The sequence below is a fragment of the Poecilia reticulata genome, linkage group LG3 (assembly GCF_000633615.1).
Source record: "Poecilia reticulata strain Guanapo linkage group LG3, Guppy_female_1.0+MT, whole genome shotgun sequence".
Taxonomy (NCBI): Eukaryota; Metazoa; Chordata; class Actinopteri; order Cyprinodontiformes; family Poeciliidae; genus Poecilia; species Poecilia reticulata.
The window spans coordinates 18,531,167-18,549,168 of NC_024333.1; the positions used below are offsets into that span (position 1 = coordinate 18,531,167).

Consider the following 18,002-nt stretch of genomic DNA (forward strand, 5'->3'; position numbering starts at 1 on the left):
ATGCTGTAAGCATTTTGTGTCCCATTCTCAGCTTTCCAACATTATCTGTTCAGCTCATTGTCGTGGACTGCAGGCCTGCCAGGCTCCACTGAATCTGAACTCCTTGACTGAGCCGTGTCCCCTGATGCGAAGTTATCTCTCTGTGGAATACCGCTGCAAAGATGGTCAGATGCAATGCATACACTTCCACTGATGCTAACCCTTTACATATTCTATCTATTTTTATGCAGTGTTTTTATCTGTTTATTTACACTGAGGCATCTTTTACAAAACACAAAAAAAAACACAGAGAAACACTGAACAGATTGCATTCTCAAAAGTAAAAGCATCATATCATTGCATGTGTCCTGATGATGCTTGTGAAGCAGTTATTTTTTTTACTAGTGTTGGTTATGCTGAACCATTTCAGGACTTCACTTATTGATGCCTAAACTGGCGTCTGTTGTTGATAACGTCACCATCACTGTGAAGTGGCTGCTTCATCCATTTCACGGAAATTTAACTTGCACTGTGGAAGCTGGAGACGGACACATCATTGATCCATACAATCCAGAAGAGTAAGTAACACTGTGTATCCAGACACTTTATATCCATAGTTAATTATTAAAGTTTATATCTGCTTGTCCTAATCTTAAGGGTTAAATAAATCTCTCAGGATGATGGGCAAATAACAATATTGCTCCATCCACGTTTATTGGCTCTGCTAGCAAATATATTTATAAAGCTTTAAAATAAATGTACCTTTAATTGCAATAGTCGTGTAGTTTCTTACAAAAAAAAAAAACCACTATAGCTCTCAAGAATGCTTCTCGTTATGCTGAGAAATAGTTTGTATGAATAGCTCAGAAGATGAATAGGTCCACCAGGTGTTTGCTATTAGCTGCTGCTACTAGTCTGAAGTGGTTGAGTCGGGGAGGAGAAGGAAAGGGGGGTTCTGAGACAGAAGCTTGGCTGGATAGTGGCGCTCCAAGGAGGAGCTTTGGGTAATAGGTGGTGCATTATATGAGCAAGCTCTTAAGCACTCCTAAAAGACTGACACAGGAGAACCAAGGATTTGTCAAACACGCATGAAGGAATAGAATTATAACATGATGTAATGTTTAAAAAAGTTGATGTTACATGATATCCCCTGTCCTCCATTAAGTGTCTTTCTACCTTCACATTCATTGTTAAGATGCTCTTCGGACCGTTCAGCAAAAAATGTGCCATGTTATTGTTGTGTTCAAACCCACCCTTAAAGAACCGTATAAAGGCATTCAGAGAGCCGTCTCTTCTTTGTGTCACAGGACGGAGTCCTCCATCATACACAGATTTCAGCAGCCTGGTGTGTTTGTCGTTGTGGTTGAGTGCACTACCAGTGACTGGCACGTCACGGCTCAGAAAACTATAACAATCCAGGAGCCTGTTGGAGAGTTCAGAGCGGCTACGTGTTATGGCAGCAATGCGACAACAGATGGCGCCAAATGCAACGTACTTTATGGCAGCCCTGTTCAGATTCAGCTTGGGTTAGAAACAGGTGAGTCGTTTTTCACAATTAGAGTTTGCTGAGTATAATTAGATATGAATTTGACCTGTTTGTCTTGTAAAATAACCCATATAAGTAAATAGAGTTGAGTAACATTTTTAAGTGCAGACCAATATTTGCGATGAACATTTTTTTTTAAAGAATTCTCCTGATCAATTTCTTTCTTTTTTCCCACTTCCATTCTATAAGGTACAAGTGTTTCCTACACAGTTCATTGCAATGACAGTCAGCTTGCAAATTTTTCAGTGGACTCTGGCATCACGCCTCACAACATCACACTGGAGGGGACTGTATTGGAAAGTCTTAAACACGGCTGCAACAATCTAACCGTAGCAGCATCTAATGGAGTCACACCTCACCCCGTGTCCACTCATATCCTGCTATGCCTGCTGGAGCCTGTAGTCGGCCTGCAGGCCTCAGTGATGGCAGAGTTGGATGCATGTCCAGACTCTCACAATCTGACAATCGGTGTGTCACTGGAGCGAGGAGCTCCAGTGGAACTGCTTTTTAATCTCACCGGGTTTAGAGACACGCTGACTGAGACCAGAAACATGCTATATAACAGCCATCATAATTACACATTCTCAAGCCCACTGGAAGGTATGCTTTAAGAAGGTTTCATTAAAAACACAACTGTTTCAAATCATTTCAGCTTAAATATATTTTTTTCCTACACAGAGCTTTTTCAAGTGAAGGTCCAAGCTGTGAATGTCCTTTCAACTTCTCAGCTGGAAGTGGACTTAGTGAAAATACTTCAAGCTTGCCAGAATTACTCCTCGTCTAGCCAAGAGGGAAATACAGTACGCTTTTAATTCAGTTAGTTTTAACACTGGCAATCCTTTCTAGATTGTTTTTTCTAGGTAAATATAAAAACATATTTTTGTTGCTTTGTTTTCATCTGTAGAAAGAAGACTCTAAAATCCCAGGTGGCTTGGAAATAACGGCTTCTCCTGATAAGCAGGTTGACCGCAGTCAGACCGTTGAGCTGAATGTAATTGGTGCCGAATCGTTGAACAGCAATGGACTGATATTTGAGTGGCAATGTAGTAAGTTAAATGATCCTTCATCCGCAACTAATAGTCATCAGTTGTTTTAGAGTCGCTTTATCACTGGTCATATAGTGTGAGGTTTGCAGTTGGTATCTCATTTCCATTTTTGTTTCTATTCAGAAAGAAAGTAGGAAATGTTTCTAGAGTTAACATACCAACAGATAATGAAATTCGTCACGGGTCCTTCTTTTTCATCACTCTCTACCTTCATCTGTAGGGGGTGATCAGAAAGCTTGGTGCACTGTTTACATGCCACAGATTTATGTTTCTATCTACACACCTCACAAAGAAAAATACTCTGGTCTCTACAAAGCCATAATAAGGGCTTTCTGTGTGCAGGTATTTGAAAGTGGGATATGATATTTGTTTTTATATGCCTTATGACGTGCTTTCTGGATCACAAGGTTTTAGAAAACGCTCCTAACATTTAGCTTGATTTATCTGTGTTGTTGCTATTTTTCTCTATTTCCCCATAACACCGTTTTGTTTTGTCTTTTACATTGCAGGAGGGAACTGCTCTTGCAGAAATGCAACTTGGGGTAAAACTCACATTATTGAAAATGATTGCCTTCCCTATCCATTTGAAATCGTTGAATACACTTTGACTGCAAGGGAAAGAACATGGTTTAGGAAATGGGTGGATGTTGCCCGAGCATCTAAATGCATCAGTGTTGCTCCTATAAATGAATTTCGAGACGTCGCAATCAGGTAAAAGGGTTCGGAAATATTGAATAAGCTGTTTGCTTACAAACCGTTTTGCTCATTTTTGACAGTTTCATCTTATTCTAGCTGTTTGTTAATCCTTTGGTGCTTGCAGTTGTGACAACTGTGATTCCTTAACCATGGAAGAAGATGCAAAGCTAAGTCTCAGCTGTGCTACTACTTGCCCAGATGTAGTTTGGTTTATTCAAGATCCCAAACCATTAACGGCAAGTTTCATTTATTACTTCTAAAATTCAGCATCTTTTTACAAATGAATAATAACTTTTTTTTTATTCCTCAGGGTGATCTCAGTGAATGCTACACCAAAGCAGGAACAAGCCCTCCCATTGAAAAACAACACGGTAGCACTAAATACACAGTTTCCAGTCAATATCTAAAATTTTCGAGGAGCATGCAGCGCGACATCAACGTGATTGCTTATGGTGTTTTCTCTTTACTTCATTGCACACAACTGCATATTACGCCAAATATGCCTTTCAGATGTAAGATGACTTTTATAATCAGTTTCTTTTCATTTTAGGTGAGAACGTCCTTGGTTTTGCCAAGTACGTTGTTCCAACGCGAGGTCCTGAAACAGAAGCGCCTGCTGAGGCTCCTGATGCCCCTACATGTAGCATCTCTCCACACTCAGGAACTGTGCTTGATGCTTTTGAAATTACCTGCCAGTCAACATCTTTCTGCTCCACAGGCTGCATTTATTGTTTCAAGACCAACACAGGTGCCCCGCCGTTTTATCATTCTTCAATACATAAATGATAAATATGTTGCTAAGCAAAATTATGACAATATATTATTGATAGAAAATGAAGGAGAGATTTGCAAGAAGGTAGTAGACTGTTATGACATGGTACATAAGACACACATTTTGGTGTTTTTGTTTAGGTTCAAATAGATAGGATTACTGACAAATAAACGCAGCTAATACAAATTAATTTATCTTTAAGGCAAACATTTGCGTTGCAGTAATACCAATGTGGTAAAACCAATCTTCTTGCCTGTGGGAGATGAGAAGAACAGTCACGTTGTGTCTGTGGTCGTGACAATGAAAAATCAACAGACAACAACTACTGCAACTGTTGCAACTCAGGTTTGTTGTTTTTCAATATAAATGGGAAACCTTCAACTAAACATGAGTGCAGAAGTCCATGGCCTTGACTAATTGAATAAACTGAACATGTTTTTCCAAGGTATTGAAAAGTAACTCCAGCACCCCCATAACGTCTCTGCAGTCTGCAGTGGAAGACACTGTAGATCAGCTGGAGCAGCAAGGTCTGCTCTCTGGCGAGGCAATCGGACAGGTATTCACTTCTGTTTCGGACATGCTGAACTCAGAGACTGGGCAAGATCAGAAGGATGCAAAAGCTAAGGTACAAAAGTAAGGTCCCAATTACATTAAAATCCAGCTTCAGAATTTGTTTGATATTATTAATGCCTTCTTTTTTTTGTCTAAATGTTGCAGCTCCGTGAGCAAATGTTGACCAAGATGACAGCAGTTCTGCAGGACAGTCCTAGCAACACGACTCGGGAAGTTCAAGTGACGGCCGAGGCTGTGGCTGGATTAACACAGATATCAGATGAACTGAGTCCTGCTGCTCAAGTACAGTTGACCACCTTAGAGTACAAAGTTTATTACTAAATTTTATTAATCAGTCAGCAGTGCAGTTAAACAAAAATGAAATTATTACAGTATTATTGTTTTGATGTATATGTAATGTTCTTGGTTTACTGTGTCCAATTTTTATTCCTGGAAATATTTTAAATTTTTTTTCATGTTCCACCCTTGAGAAGTGAAGGAACAGGATAAATAGGAAATTAAAAATATCTAGCATATGCATATTTTATAAGTCTCTCAGAGTAAATCCACCATAAACCACTGTTTACTGCTACAGCTGCATATCTTTTTGAGTTTTGTCTCTAACAGCTTTGGACGGTCTTGAGACAAAAATGTTTGAATCTTCATTGGAAAATAATTCGATCTCATTCAGACTTTTCACTCAAAAAGTCTGTTAAGTCACACAATTTCAGTAATACTTTAGTTGAGGCCGTTCTAACACATGGATTTGATTTGATCTAAACCATTAGTGTATGACCATTACTTATCACATACTGTTTCAAAAGTTTAACTAAACAGTCTCTAACAAAGGTCCAGTGCTTAGGATACTGTTTTATAATCTAACTGTGCTTCAACCTTCTCAAGCTTTCTCCCTGATCTTTTTGCTATGTTCCTTGTTTATTGTGATTCTGGTTTTTCACACTTTTACAATAAACCACATTTTCTAATTAACTTCTGAGAACCTTCAGAGAACAGCGTGAGAATAAATTACATATGATTTGACTCTAATTGTGACTTCTGACATTACATTGTATTCAGGGGTGGAGGGGGAAGATTTGAGTAAATGCGGTTAAATATAAGTGCAAACCATACTTTTTAGATTTTTATTTTGTATTTTGTGAGAAATCCAATTTTCTTTTCATCTCATTTACGTTACTTTATCAGTCTGTCACATAACATCCCATTGAAATACACTGAAGTTTGGAGTTGCAGTGAGTCAAAGTGAAATAAGGTTCAATGAATATGAATATTTTTGCAACGGTCTCTATTTAATATTTGAGAAAGATGGTAGGAATCCATCCTCACCACAAAAAAAAAACAACAAAAAAAGCTACAAGGATATTTCAAAGCTCGTGTACCTTTAGGTAACATACCTTCTAAATTTAAAAGTTAAGCCTATGGCCTTTAAGAGTTCACTCAGATAGGCTTTAGTTTATGGCAATGCATATACCAGAGTGAATTGCTTTTGTCAGTAAATGTAGGATTTCTTTGTTTAACCCTCTTGTCAACACCATCTGAAATCAAGGTCTCTTAAAAATTTATAAAAACCCTTAATACCTTTTATAGAAAGCAGTTTCCTCCTGTGAAATGTGTTATTTTGAATTTGACTTGACTCTATGCTACACATGCTTATAATTCAGTTTGTTTTATGCCTTCTGCAGGAAGAAGCTGGTTCATTGTTGGTTAACCTCAGCTCCTCCCTCAAGACTTTGACCATCAAGCCATCTGAAAGTGGAGATGAAGATATTTTACAAGCAGCTACGCCAATAGTTGAAGCAGCTAGTAATATTCTGAATGTTTCATCAAACGTATGAACAAAGTCTTCATAGATGCATGCATGTGACTCTCTTTACTTACATATGGTGTCTGACAAACATAATATCGTACTTAGAAAAAAGTTTCAGATTTCCTTCTGGCTGGGATCAACAATCTTCAGAGTGCTTTGCTGAATAACAAGCAGTTGGATGCGAAACCTGCGGTCATCGATTCTGGTCAGATCAGTTTGTATGTCAACAGGTAAAAGGTTATTGGCACTCAACAAAGTTCATATTAATAAATACTGTCTTGATTTTCCTTAATTTACTCTGTTTCATGAAGAATATCCTCAGACGACATGCAGACGCAGCACATAAATGTCCAGAAGAAAGGCTCCTCCAGCTTTTCCATTCCCTCACTACCGGCTGGCGTTGTCTCTCCGGGGGAGCCAGTAGACATCAGAGTAAGTGTGTTCTCGCAGGAGAAAAGTTGAAAAGTGTTATTTTGCAGAGGCAAACACAGCCTCAAGGTCATAATCAGACAAAGCATTTTGTATCTATTTTTTAGCTGGAACGCCAAAAGACATTGATTGGTTTCCTTATTGAAATTTGGTAGAAATGTCTTGGACTTTGTTGTAATATTGTGAAATAACTGAGCAATTATTCTGCAGGCACAGGTCAGCCAGTTTCTCAAGTTTTGCTTCAGAAATTGGGCTCTTTTGCACTAACTTGTATGGCTCTAAATCAGTTTGCTCCACTCATACACACATTTCAGTAGGATAGGAAGACATAAGTTTACTCCCAATGCCTTTTGTTAGATTCGTGAAGAATGCCAGAGGTAACACAGTTTGATGGATGAAGCCTCTTGCTGGTCTGTTGTCAGGCTTTTGCTGGATGTTACTTTACTGATACTGTAGATGACTGTTTTAAACCTGAAAGGTTTTTTTATTTTTTGTCTCAAGTTTTCCACTTTTCTATTTTCTTGCATAATATCCTGTCACGGTCTGGTAGAAGAACTGGGCAGAAAAGGAATTCCAAAACAGCAGAAAGTCTGGAGAACTATCAAAAGCCTCTCAAATAAGTTTAGAAAGTCAAGTATAAAAAAACGTAATTGATAGTCTAAACTCATTACAGGATACAGTATACATCTGTATTACTCTTGCACAATTAGAACCGTCATGGAAAAACTCTGTCACATACAGGCAACCTTCTGTTTTCTGATTACTACTTTCTTTTTTTTTTCTTTGCATGTACCTACATTTGTGTGTGTGCTTTCAGAATTTATGGCAATTGCCAAATAAATTCTGATTTGTAGATAGCCTCTAAAGTAACCTAAGTGTAAACAAAACCTGACCGTTTAATGATTTCTATCATTATGCTCTGCGCGTCTAGATGATGAGCTTTGAGAAAAACCCATTCGCTTGGAAGGAGGAAAACATCACAGGAACTGTGGCCTCACTGTCTTTCACCAGAATGAACAGCACAGTTATACCTGTTGAAAACCTGCCTAAGGAAATAGAGGTCACATCACAAACCTTTCTACATCTTTTTGTAGTAAACTGAGTTTGGAGAATATTTGTGGAGCCATATTTTTTATGCATGTGTATTCTGGGATTTCAGATTCGTCTGCCCAGACTTGACGTTGGACAGCAGAACAGCACAGTCCTTGACCTTTCCAATTTCAGCACATTAATGATTGACATACCGTCACCAGAGGTGACCCTGGTGCTAAAGCTGGAGCCATCTCAAGACATACCCTTCATGGTTTTCCTTGGATATAAAGTGTACCCACATGAGAAGAGCTACGTGGCCAAGACTCAGCTCCCACTAGAGAATGTAAATGAAGGTACTGAAGCCACATATTTTGATTTAGTTGGAAAGATATTTCAAATCTTCTGTTGATGGTAAAACGCAAAACATAAGCACCAAGAGAAGATCCAACCTACTAACTTAAACTAAATTTAAAAAGTAGAGATCCTGCCTTGTTATTGCCCATTGAGGTCCTAAAATCAAGACATGTGACAATTTGCATTGATATAACATGATGGCATTGTTTTCCAGCGGTTCTTTCTGTCTGTTCAGTTGAGAAAATAATGTTTGTCATTTTGACACAGAGGAAAAATTTACCTGGCTGCTGAGTCACAAGGACCGAACAGGAAGAGCTGGAATTCATTTCCTTCTTGTCAAGCCGATTGTTGAGCCTGGCGTCAAATCCGTCAATGCCACAGTTACTGTGACTTCCATTGCTGCTCAGTGCAAATACTGGAATGAAACCAAGTCCTCGTGGAGTGAAGAAGGCTGCAGGGTGCGCAGAAAAACGACGCAGTTCACAGTTACTGCTTTATAAATGTATAAAGCTGAAACCTTGTGTTGTTTGTTCCGTCAGGTCGGCCCCCTCACTACCCCGCTGGTCACTCAGTGTCTCTGTAACCACCTAACATTCTTCGGCAGCTCCTTCTTTGTCATGCCCAACCTGGTGGACGTTACCCGCACTGCCAAACTCTTTGCTACATTTGCTAATAATCCGGTAGTGGTGTGCTTTGTGGGATCCATTTTTGCTGCTTATCTGCTGGCGGTGTTATGGGCACACAGGAAAGACATCCAGGACTCCACCAAGGTCATTCTCATCAGATTTTGGTTTAACTTCAGGCATTTTTTTCCCTTTCAAATATCGACTCAGCATTGTCAAATATCGACTGTGCATATTTGACAAATATATTGGGAATATATTTGCCAATATATATTTGACTATAAAGCAACTTTTATTACTTGCCGTCCACTTGTAGGTCAAAATAACAGTCCTTGAGGACAACGACCCTCTGGCAGAATATCGCTACATGCTTACTGTTAATACAGGACATCGTCACAGTGCATCAACCTCCTCTCAGGTGGGATGAAAGCATTACTGAATCCTCTCAGACTCTTACCCTGACTGTCTGCCTGTGTTTTAGGTTACCATAACTCTACTGGGAACAGAGGGAGAAAGCGAACCCCACCACCTGACAGACCCTGAAAAGCCTGTGTTTGAGAGGGGCGGGGTGGACATGTTTCTGTTGACCACACACTTTTCTCTTGGAGATCTGCAGAGCATAAGACTCTGGCACGACAATTCAGGGGACCACCCTGCTTGGTGAGAAGGGAGAAGATCTTGTGTGTTGTTCTACTTCAGTTAGTTGAAAATCAATAGTTTTTAAGTATTCTTTTAAATCGAACGTACAGGTATGTGAATAAAGTGATGGTGCAGGATCTGGAAACTGGTCAGAAATGGCACTTTCTCTGCAACTCCTGGCTTGCTGTAGACATGGCTGAGTGCTGGCTTGACAAGGTCTTTCCTGTCGCAACAGAGTCGGATTTAAAGAGATTTAGGTAAGAGCTTCATTAAACAACTAACATGAGATATTAATTGTACGTTTTGAGTTGCTGTCGTTTCTATCCACTGTTTTTTTTCTTCAGTAACTTGTTTTTTATGAAGACAGCCAAGGATTTTCAAGATGGGCACATCTGGTTCTCGGTCATTAGCCGGCCTCCCTGCAGCACATTCACACGTGTGCAGCGAGTGTCGTGCTGTTTTTCCCTTCTGCTCTGCACCATGCTGACGAGCATCATGTTTTGGGGCATCCCCACAGACCCGTCTGAGCAGACCATGGACTTAGGTATGCAACGTACATATCTATTGTCAGTCTTTCATAATCCCTTAAACACATCTCGAAAATATTTTTATTTTTGGCTTTTGCTGAACCTTATGTTCATACAAACCAGTAAATGTTTAACCTGCAGATGTTTTACAGTTTCCAAAATACAAATCTGAAAAGTTTGGTGTGTTTGTAGTTACCACAGGCCTCCTGTCTGCTTCGTTGATTATTGCTTTTCTTGTCTAGCCTGTTAGTTTAGGTGGATGGCCGTATATTGGTAGGTTTGCCGTTGTGTCATGCTTTTCTATTTTTGGATGATGGCTTCAGCAGGATCCCTGACATGTTTGCTGTTTTTTTCAGTCTTCATGATACTGTTTGTTCATTAATGTTGTCTAACAACCCTCTGTAAATTCACAGAACAGCTGAATTTATACAGGGGTAAATAAAATACACAAAACCCGTTGAATTGACTTGCCACGTGGTTACACTGGATTTCAATCATTGTTAAAAGAATGAACAAACTGAACACAAATGCATTCCACACCTTTGCAATTTTTTATTAGTAAAAAGGAAAAGTTGAAAATCATTCATTATTTTTCTTCCATTTTACAATTATGCAGTATTTTGTGTTTTTCTACCACATAAAATCCCAATTAGATACATTAAAGTTTGTGGTTATGTGACAAAATGTGAGAAATATATCCAACTTTTTTTTTTTTTTGGTTTTGTCATTGATGTTGTGATAATTATCCTTTCCATTCTTCAACCTAGTTTTTCTCCATTTCCTCTCCATGTCCTCTTTGTTTCCTCTGCTCCATCCATCCATTCATCCATTTTCTTTACAACCTTGTCCCTACTGGGGTCGGAAGGGTTGTTTCCTCTGCTCAAAAAAGTTAATTAAGTCATGCAGCAGGAAGAAATCACATTTTCCATTTTTCATAATCATGATCCACCACAACGTTTTACATAATCTGCTAAAAAATTATTAAAAGTCCTTGGTGACATTTTTTTTTACCTGTTGCTTTGCTGTATAAAATTAGACTAAACTTAAAACCTACCGTTATGTTGCAGGTCACATTGAGTTCACCTGGCAGCAGGTTATGGTTGGATTTCAAAGTTCCATCATCATGTTCCCCATCAATCTGCTTATTGTCAGCATCTTCAGAAACACTCGCCCGCGAGAGAAAGCTGCCAAAGCAGAAGGACTAAAACAGGGCAACACAGTTAGAGTTTCTCCCTCACAGACTTCATCTCCTCCCACAGAGATCAAGCACATCACTGCAGACACTGTGATCAAGGTGAAGCAATAGAAATCCTAAGAGTTTATGGATTCAGTCTGTCTCTTCTGTATGTGTTAACTACTTTGCATGACGTCTACATTAGGATATAAAGAGAATTGCACAGTCGCTCTCAAAGGCCATGAAGAGTCCACCGCCACGTTTTGAGCTCCATCCAGGTCAGCAGGCAGACATAAACACACTGCTGTCTCTGGTGGAGGACATCATTAGACATCAGAACAAAATGGCTGGGGATTTCTATTCAAACATTTCCAAGGCAGACAGCATGATCTTGAGTTTGGGCGCTGTGAATTTACAAGGTGAAATGTGTTCTTATTAATTGAATTCATTGTGCATTGCTTAAAATATAATTGACCATCCTTATGCCGTTACTCTTTATAGAAAACGGATTGTGGGGGAGCCCAGAAAAGACTTTTGATGAAACTCAAAAGAAGACCAACAACAGTCGGTACTTGTACAAGCAGCTGCGTCATGTCGAGAAGGAGCTTCGTCTACTGGGACCTGCTCGTTTTCCAAACACCAGCAGCTACAACAGGGCCATGCAGCAAGTCCAGGGAATGAAGAGTCACTTGGAGTTCTTGCTGGATGGAGATCAGCTGAACCGCAGCCCTAGTCCTGAAGAAAGCATCAGCAGCAGCGCTGAAAAGAAGCGCAGCCAGGGAGGGCTGCCATGGTGGTTTGTGTTTGTTGGGTGGATTTTGGTTATTGCAACCAGTGCTGTGTCAGGATACTTCACTATGATGTATGGGCTGACTTACGGGAAGGACCAGTCTATAAACTGGCTTATTTCCATCGTGGTGTCCTTCTTTGAGAGTCTTTTTATCACCCAGCCTCTAAAGGTAAGTAGCAAGATGCAGAGCAGACTGAAAGAAAAGGTTTACTTCTGTTTAACTAAATTCTCAGTTTTCTGAATAAATAGCCAATAGGTTATTGGGTTTTGTAACAACTTAGTTAATATATAAAATAAAGTAATAAAATACTAATTAAGCATATTACAACACTACTACAGTCATTTTTGCATACAGGAAAGAGCATTCTTCTGAAACAGGCATCATATCATACAACAATGGAAATACTTAGCTGAAACAAGGGGCAACAGAATCACTGTCATTGACAAAGTAAATGTACACTACACCAAGAAATCAGAAATACATGCACAAAATACCAATTTAACAGTTATTGACCATTAGGGCAGAAGTTTTTACAATAACTTATTTTAAGTGCTGTTGAAGTAAAGTTTGAAAATCTTTTGTCCCAGGTTCTTGGTTTTGCTGCTTTCTTTGCTCTCGTTCTGAAGAAAGTTGACCAGGAAGAATTTGGAGAACCTCAGATAGACGAGAAGCTCACGCATCCAGGTTTGTGTTCTTCATTTAAAAAAATATAAAAATACCAATAATGTCAAAAAGATTATTTTAAATATATCAGTACGCTATATGCATTTTCTCCCTCAGATGATCCTGATGTAGTGCAAGTCGCTAGAAGAGACAGCACGTGTAGTTTCTACCAGCCACCACCTCCTACTGACATCGAGAGGATGAGGAAAAACGTAATTCAAGAGCAGAAAGTTTTTGGCCTCATCAGGGAAATTCTTGGTAGAGTTACACTGATTGCAGCAATATTAATTATGCTAATAATAAAAATAATATAGTTTGACTTACTGATGTAAAACGATGTTTGTGATGCAGCTTACATGGGATTCATGTGGGTGTTGCTTCTGGTGGCGTACGGTCAGAGGGATCCTAACGCTTATTTTCTGAGCCGACACATTCGACAAAGCTTCAGCAAAGGAATCTCCAACACCATGAGCATCCAGGACGTGTTCAACTGGGCAAACACTACCTTACTGAGCAGCCTTTATGGCAATTACCCAGGTCATTATGCTGTGATCTTCATATTTATGTATGAAGATACATAAATATGTATTTATGTATCTTCATTAGTTCTTAATATCGATTTTGGTACCGTTGATTTTTAAAACTGACTTATTTGAAATTTTTTTTGTAAAGCTTTGTTTTTCTTAATGCAGTAAGAAAACTAAACATATTTGGAATTGAAAGACAATCTCTTACAAATATGCCTCTGAATATGATTGTGTCATATAAAGCACGCAGTCACATTCAAGAAATTAGATTATTGAAAAGTTCATTTATTTCAGCAACTAAATTCACTAAATCAAATGCATTATATAGATTGATTAGGCACAAACCTGTTTTAAACCTTTATTTCTGCTAATTGTGATGTTTTTCTGCCTAAAACTAATAAAAACATTTCATTTTTAAGAAAATTAGATTACAAGGTTATTTTCTAAAAGTACTTATTTATTTAAACCTCTGAAATAATATTTCAATTTATTGAACATAACTATGCATATTGTAAAGCATTAAATCAACAATCTAAGTTTTAAAGAAATTAAAACCTCAATTCCTAATTAGTTGTGCAGCATTTTAATGAAAGTAAATCTAATGATCACATAAGGATAGTTCTATTTATTGTGTACAACTAAACATATAATACATATCAGATGTTTAATGTACCAGATTGTCTTCCTTTTGAAAATGTATTAATACATTTGGAAATTGAAGATGATATATCTAAAAAAAAAAGATAAAAGAAGCAGAGATGGGGTCTACTTTTATCCCTGTGAAGAATTCACCTCATCTTTTACAAACAACACACTATAAACATCCGGGAACTGAGAAGACCGGTTCTTGTCATTTTTAGACAGAAATGTTGTCTCATTCTTGTTTTAAAATAAGGGTTGGCCCACATTCCTAGGTTTTCTTTGCCACAAAGTTTTTTTGTTTCATAAGACACAAATGTTTTCAGTTGCTCAGAGGTTGGCGCCCCAGGCAGTCCTGTGCAGCGCCCAAACTCTTGTACCAGAGTCATGCTTTTGTAATGAATGCAGTGTGCTGTTTACCAACTTCTTGCCAAAATAGGCTGTGCTATCTTTATCTATTCAGTATGTTGTAAAACCTGTATGTTATCCAGATTTTTGGTGGCTTCCCAGATGTGTAAGATGCCCCTGGTGTTGGCACTAAAGCATTCCAATACCATTAGAAATGCTGGCTTTTGAGCTAAATGATGATCCAATCTGTTTGGACCGTCTGTTCTTTAGCATGGAGGTTATTGCATCTGTGGTTTAAAAAAATGTTTTAAAACATATTTGAACATAAAAACTTTTGAACATTGAACATAAAAAAATATGTTCCTATATTCAGAACTTCTATCCCACAGACAACAGGTACAGTGTTAAAAAAAATGCTCCGTTGTTGTGTGTGTGTGTGTGTGTGTGTGTGTGTGTGTGTGTGTTTTATTTTATTTTATTTTTTTACAATCTGTGTTTACAGGCAGTCATTTGTGGGAGCTTTATTTTGCCCATGTGTGATTACGTATTAAGGAATTAGACTTGTTTTTAATGATTTTCTGCCTGGAGGCCCACAATGTAAGAAGCATGCAATTTTTACTTTCAGTCTTTTGCACATGGGGTTGTATATCAAAGAGATTTTATTTTAGCAAAGTAGTTCCAATTAGCCAATTACTTATTTAACATTGTTATTAAACATTGTTTAATAAGTCCATTTCCCATGTTAATGCTCTTTTGTGCATCGTCTCAACTGACAGGTTTTATTACGGATGGAAACTCAAAGCTGGTGGGTAATGCTCGTCTCCGCCAGGTGAGAGTGCAGAAAAACTCATGTCGCGTTGCCCGGACCATGCAGGAGTCTGTGCCAGACTGTCACACTCCTTATTCCTGGGAGTCAGAGGACAGGGGCTCCTATAGCCCAGGTTGGAGTCTGTCTGTAGGAGATAACACATCACTGAACCCCCACAGTCCATGGGTGTACCGATATCAGAGCGAGCTGAGGGCATTTCCTATCTGGGGCAGCGTGATGCTCTACAGAGGAGGCGGCTTTGTCATCAATCTGGGGCCAGACTTACAGAGGTCGAGAAGGTAGATTTTTAAAATATTTGAACAGTAGGAGTTATGTTCTCCCATCAAAATGGGAGAACAAAACATTAATCCTGTTTCATCCTCGTTTTTCTAGAACTCTCAAGTACCTCCATAACAGCACCTGGTTAGATGTGTACACCCAAGCCATCTTTGTTGAGTTCACTGTGTACAACGCAAATGTGAACCTCTTCTGCATTGCTACCCTGATGCTGGAAACCACAGCCATTGGTTAGCCCTTGCAGCCTAAATACTGTGTTTGAGCTGCTGAACAAGAACTAAAATTTTTGTGCTTTCTTTTGGATCCAGGGGCTTTCCAATTCCGCAGTGAGCTTCACAGTATCCGTCTTTACCAGTCAACTGGTGGCCTCCATGTCTTCGTCATGGCCTCTGAAATTGCTTATTTTCTTTTCATCATCTACTATATGTTCGTTCAGGTACATCAGCATAATATATTTGTTACATTATATATATATATAGTAACATATATTACACCTAGAAGTTTGAAACAAACTCATTTCTCTATTCATAGGGAAAGCTAATGAGGAGCCAGAAGTGGTCTTATTTCAAGACAAAGTGGAACCTGTTGGAGCTGGCGATAATAATCCTCAGCTGGAGCGCACTGTCTGTCTTCATCAAGAGAACTTTACTGGGAAAGAGGGATATGAGTTTTTATCAGAACAACAAACACCAGTAAGAGATGGGGAAAATTTCTCTTTTTTTATATTTGTTACGAAATAAACTTATTCCATAGATCAAAAACTATATTGGTCTAATTTAAACTAAATACACGTTTTAAAACATGAGCTTCTTCTTTTTCTTTTGCGTCCAGATTTGCCAGTTTCCATGAGACAGCCCAGGCAGATGCAGTGCTTGGGTATCTGATCGCCTTTCTGGTTCTGCTGGCTACAGTCAAACTGTGGCACCTGCTGAGACTCAACCCGAAGCTGCACATGATCACGGCCACACTGCAGCGAGCTTGGACTGATATTTCAGGCTTCCTGGTGGTCATGACCATAATGTTCTTGGCTTACTCCATTGCCGTGAGGGCTTTCCCACGCTTAACATAAACACTTTGCTGGAGTTTCAACAAACCCCTGCGTTTTGTCAAATAGACTGCACTTGAAAGCACTAACTCACAGGCAGTATCTTCTTCTTTTTTTCAGTCCAACCTGATGTATGGGTGGAAGCTTTACTCTTACAGGACTCTGCTTGATGCTGCACAAACTATTGTCAGCTTGCAGCTTGGTATTTTCAACTATGAAGAGGTTTGTACAAGGCTGTTATAATGACAGATGATCCCTTTTATAAATGCATTGCTTCTGATCTGCCAGGTTCTGAACTACAATCCAGTGCTCGGGGCTTTCCTTATTGGTTCCTGCATTGTGTTCATGACCTTCGTGGTGCTGAACCTCTTCATCTCTGTTATTCTTGTGGCATTCAGTCAAGAACAGATACATCATAAGGTAAGTTGTTGTTCATAATCCCAAAATGTCTTAATATTGTTGTATCCTCTTATCATTCTTTCTGTTCTTGCAGCCATCAGAAGAAGAGGAGATTGTTGACCTGATGTTGATCAAACTCTGCAACATGTTCGGACTCAAATGTCAGAAGAAAGTGGTTGCATAACTGGGATTCTTCTGAGGAAAAAGATTGACATCTAACATCATAAAATAACAGAAATACATTGGTTCAGTCACCGTCACCGTAGCTTGCTTTATTTAGTTGCCAAATGCCTTTTCAGTGAACGAGTCCTTGTAGGTTAATCAGTCGTGTTTATAGGGCTGCAGATTATTGTATGAGATGCTGTAAAACCATTATGTAATAGCAGCTAAATATTATGGGCAGTGAAACATTGCAATAAGGAAACATTATTTTTGTTAGATTAATAATTAATGACAATAATATAAAGTCTTGCATAATCTAATTGTGACTGTTACTCAAACTGAAGCGTGCCCCATAAAATGTTTTGAATCTTCTGTCGCTTCTGCCAGCTCTAAGCTCAAATTTAGAAGCTATTTCCATTTCACCATAAATAAAAATATAGGAAATTGAAATAATCACTGGGTTTGATTTTTACCTCAAATAAACCTAAAAAAAAGGAACAAAATATTCAAAATGAAGTTAATTTTGAAAAAATCCAAGAACAAGCTTACAACAAATAAATATGAAAAATCTGAGTGCTGCATTTTGGATTTTAACAGTCATCAACATAATTTTACCCATGTCTACAGTCAAAATACAGAATAATATGCAATTTGCCTTGGAACCCAATGAGCCATAAACCTCATTAGTCACCTTAGTTGCCACGTATCAATGCACCTATTGCCCAACAGCACATTTACACACCATGTATGAAGATTTGTCACCCATTTGTAACTGGAAAGTCTGAATTGGATGCAGTTTTGATTTTATATATATATCGATCAATAGATAGATAGATAGATAGATAGATAGATAGATAGATAGATAGATAGATAGATAGATAGATAGATAGATAGATAGATAGAAAACTGCTCCTCTAAAGGCTAATAAATTTCATGTAAATGTCACAGAATAAAGAGTTTCACTCACAACTTATGTTGTGTTAAGCTTAGAAGGAAAAACAAGTAGAATTTGCCTGTCTGTGGAAACATGTTTAAAATCTCATATTGGTCACAATTAAGTTGAAATTCTGAAAACTAGTTGTTAGGGTGCAGTACATACATGGACAGTTTGAGGTAAGCAAGTCCACAT

General features: G+C 38.5%; 1 protein-coding gene across 1 annotated transcript in view; it reads left to right on the forward strand.

Annotated features, from left to right (window-relative positions):
* The window catches only part of LOC103462581 (polycystic kidney disease protein 1-like 2), a 19,458-nt gene extending 2,487 nt beyond the window's left edge, over nucleotides 1-16,971 (forward strand). The window contains exons 4-41 of the mRNA XM_008405465.1: nucleotides 54-164; nucleotides 410-557; nucleotides 1,287-1,516; nucleotides 1,715-2,125; nucleotides 2,204-2,325; nucleotides 2,430-2,571; nucleotides 3,081-3,282; nucleotides 3,392-3,503; nucleotides 3,578-3,719; nucleotides 3,818-4,015; nucleotides 4,242-4,384; nucleotides 4,485-4,664; nucleotides 4,757-4,894; nucleotides 6,292-6,438; nucleotides 6,522-6,646; nucleotides 6,728-6,848; nucleotides 7,777-7,905; nucleotides 8,005-8,230; nucleotides 8,499-8,689; nucleotides 8,771-9,001; nucleotides 9,171-9,272; nucleotides 9,336-9,514; nucleotides 9,604-9,750; nucleotides 9,838-10,037; nucleotides 11,088-11,314; nucleotides 11,400-11,613; nucleotides 11,696-12,153; nucleotides 12,573-12,669; nucleotides 12,766-12,906; nucleotides 13,000-13,185; nucleotides 14,939-15,269; nucleotides 15,364-15,497; nucleotides 15,576-15,703; nucleotides 15,799-15,959; nucleotides 16,099-16,309; nucleotides 16,433-16,534; nucleotides 16,601-16,732; nucleotides 16,806-16,971. Coding sequence (XP_008403687.1) covers nucleotides 54-164; nucleotides 410-557; nucleotides 1,287-1,516; nucleotides 1,715-2,125; nucleotides 2,204-2,325; nucleotides 2,430-2,571; nucleotides 3,081-3,282; nucleotides 3,392-3,503; nucleotides 3,578-3,719; nucleotides 3,818-4,015; nucleotides 4,242-4,384; nucleotides 4,485-4,664; nucleotides 4,757-4,894; nucleotides 6,292-6,438; nucleotides 6,522-6,646; nucleotides 6,728-6,848; nucleotides 7,777-7,905; nucleotides 8,005-8,230; nucleotides 8,499-8,689; nucleotides 8,771-9,001; nucleotides 9,171-9,272; nucleotides 9,336-9,514; nucleotides 9,604-9,750; nucleotides 9,838-10,037; nucleotides 11,088-11,314; nucleotides 11,400-11,613; nucleotides 11,696-12,153; nucleotides 12,573-12,669; nucleotides 12,766-12,906; nucleotides 13,000-13,185; nucleotides 14,939-15,269; nucleotides 15,364-15,497; nucleotides 15,576-15,703; nucleotides 15,799-15,959; nucleotides 16,099-16,309; nucleotides 16,433-16,534; nucleotides 16,601-16,732; nucleotides 16,806-16,895 — 6,689 coding nt within the window. The 3' untranslated portion in view covers nucleotides 16,896-16,971. The remainder of the gene's footprint in view (nucleotides 1-53; nucleotides 165-409; nucleotides 558-1,286; nucleotides 1,517-1,714; nucleotides 2,126-2,203; nucleotides 2,326-2,429; nucleotides 2,572-3,080; nucleotides 3,283-3,391; nucleotides 3,504-3,577; nucleotides 3,720-3,817; nucleotides 4,016-4,241; nucleotides 4,385-4,484; nucleotides 4,665-4,756; nucleotides 4,895-6,291; nucleotides 6,439-6,521; nucleotides 6,647-6,727; nucleotides 6,849-7,776; nucleotides 7,906-8,004; nucleotides 8,231-8,498; nucleotides 8,690-8,770; nucleotides 9,002-9,170; nucleotides 9,273-9,335; nucleotides 9,515-9,603; nucleotides 9,751-9,837; nucleotides 10,038-11,087; nucleotides 11,315-11,399; nucleotides 11,614-11,695; nucleotides 12,154-12,572; nucleotides 12,670-12,765; nucleotides 12,907-12,999; nucleotides 13,186-14,938; nucleotides 15,270-15,363; nucleotides 15,498-15,575; nucleotides 15,704-15,798; nucleotides 15,960-16,098; nucleotides 16,310-16,432; nucleotides 16,535-16,600; nucleotides 16,733-16,805) is intronic.
* The last annotated feature ends 1,031 nt before the right edge of the window (nucleotides 16,972-18,002 follow it).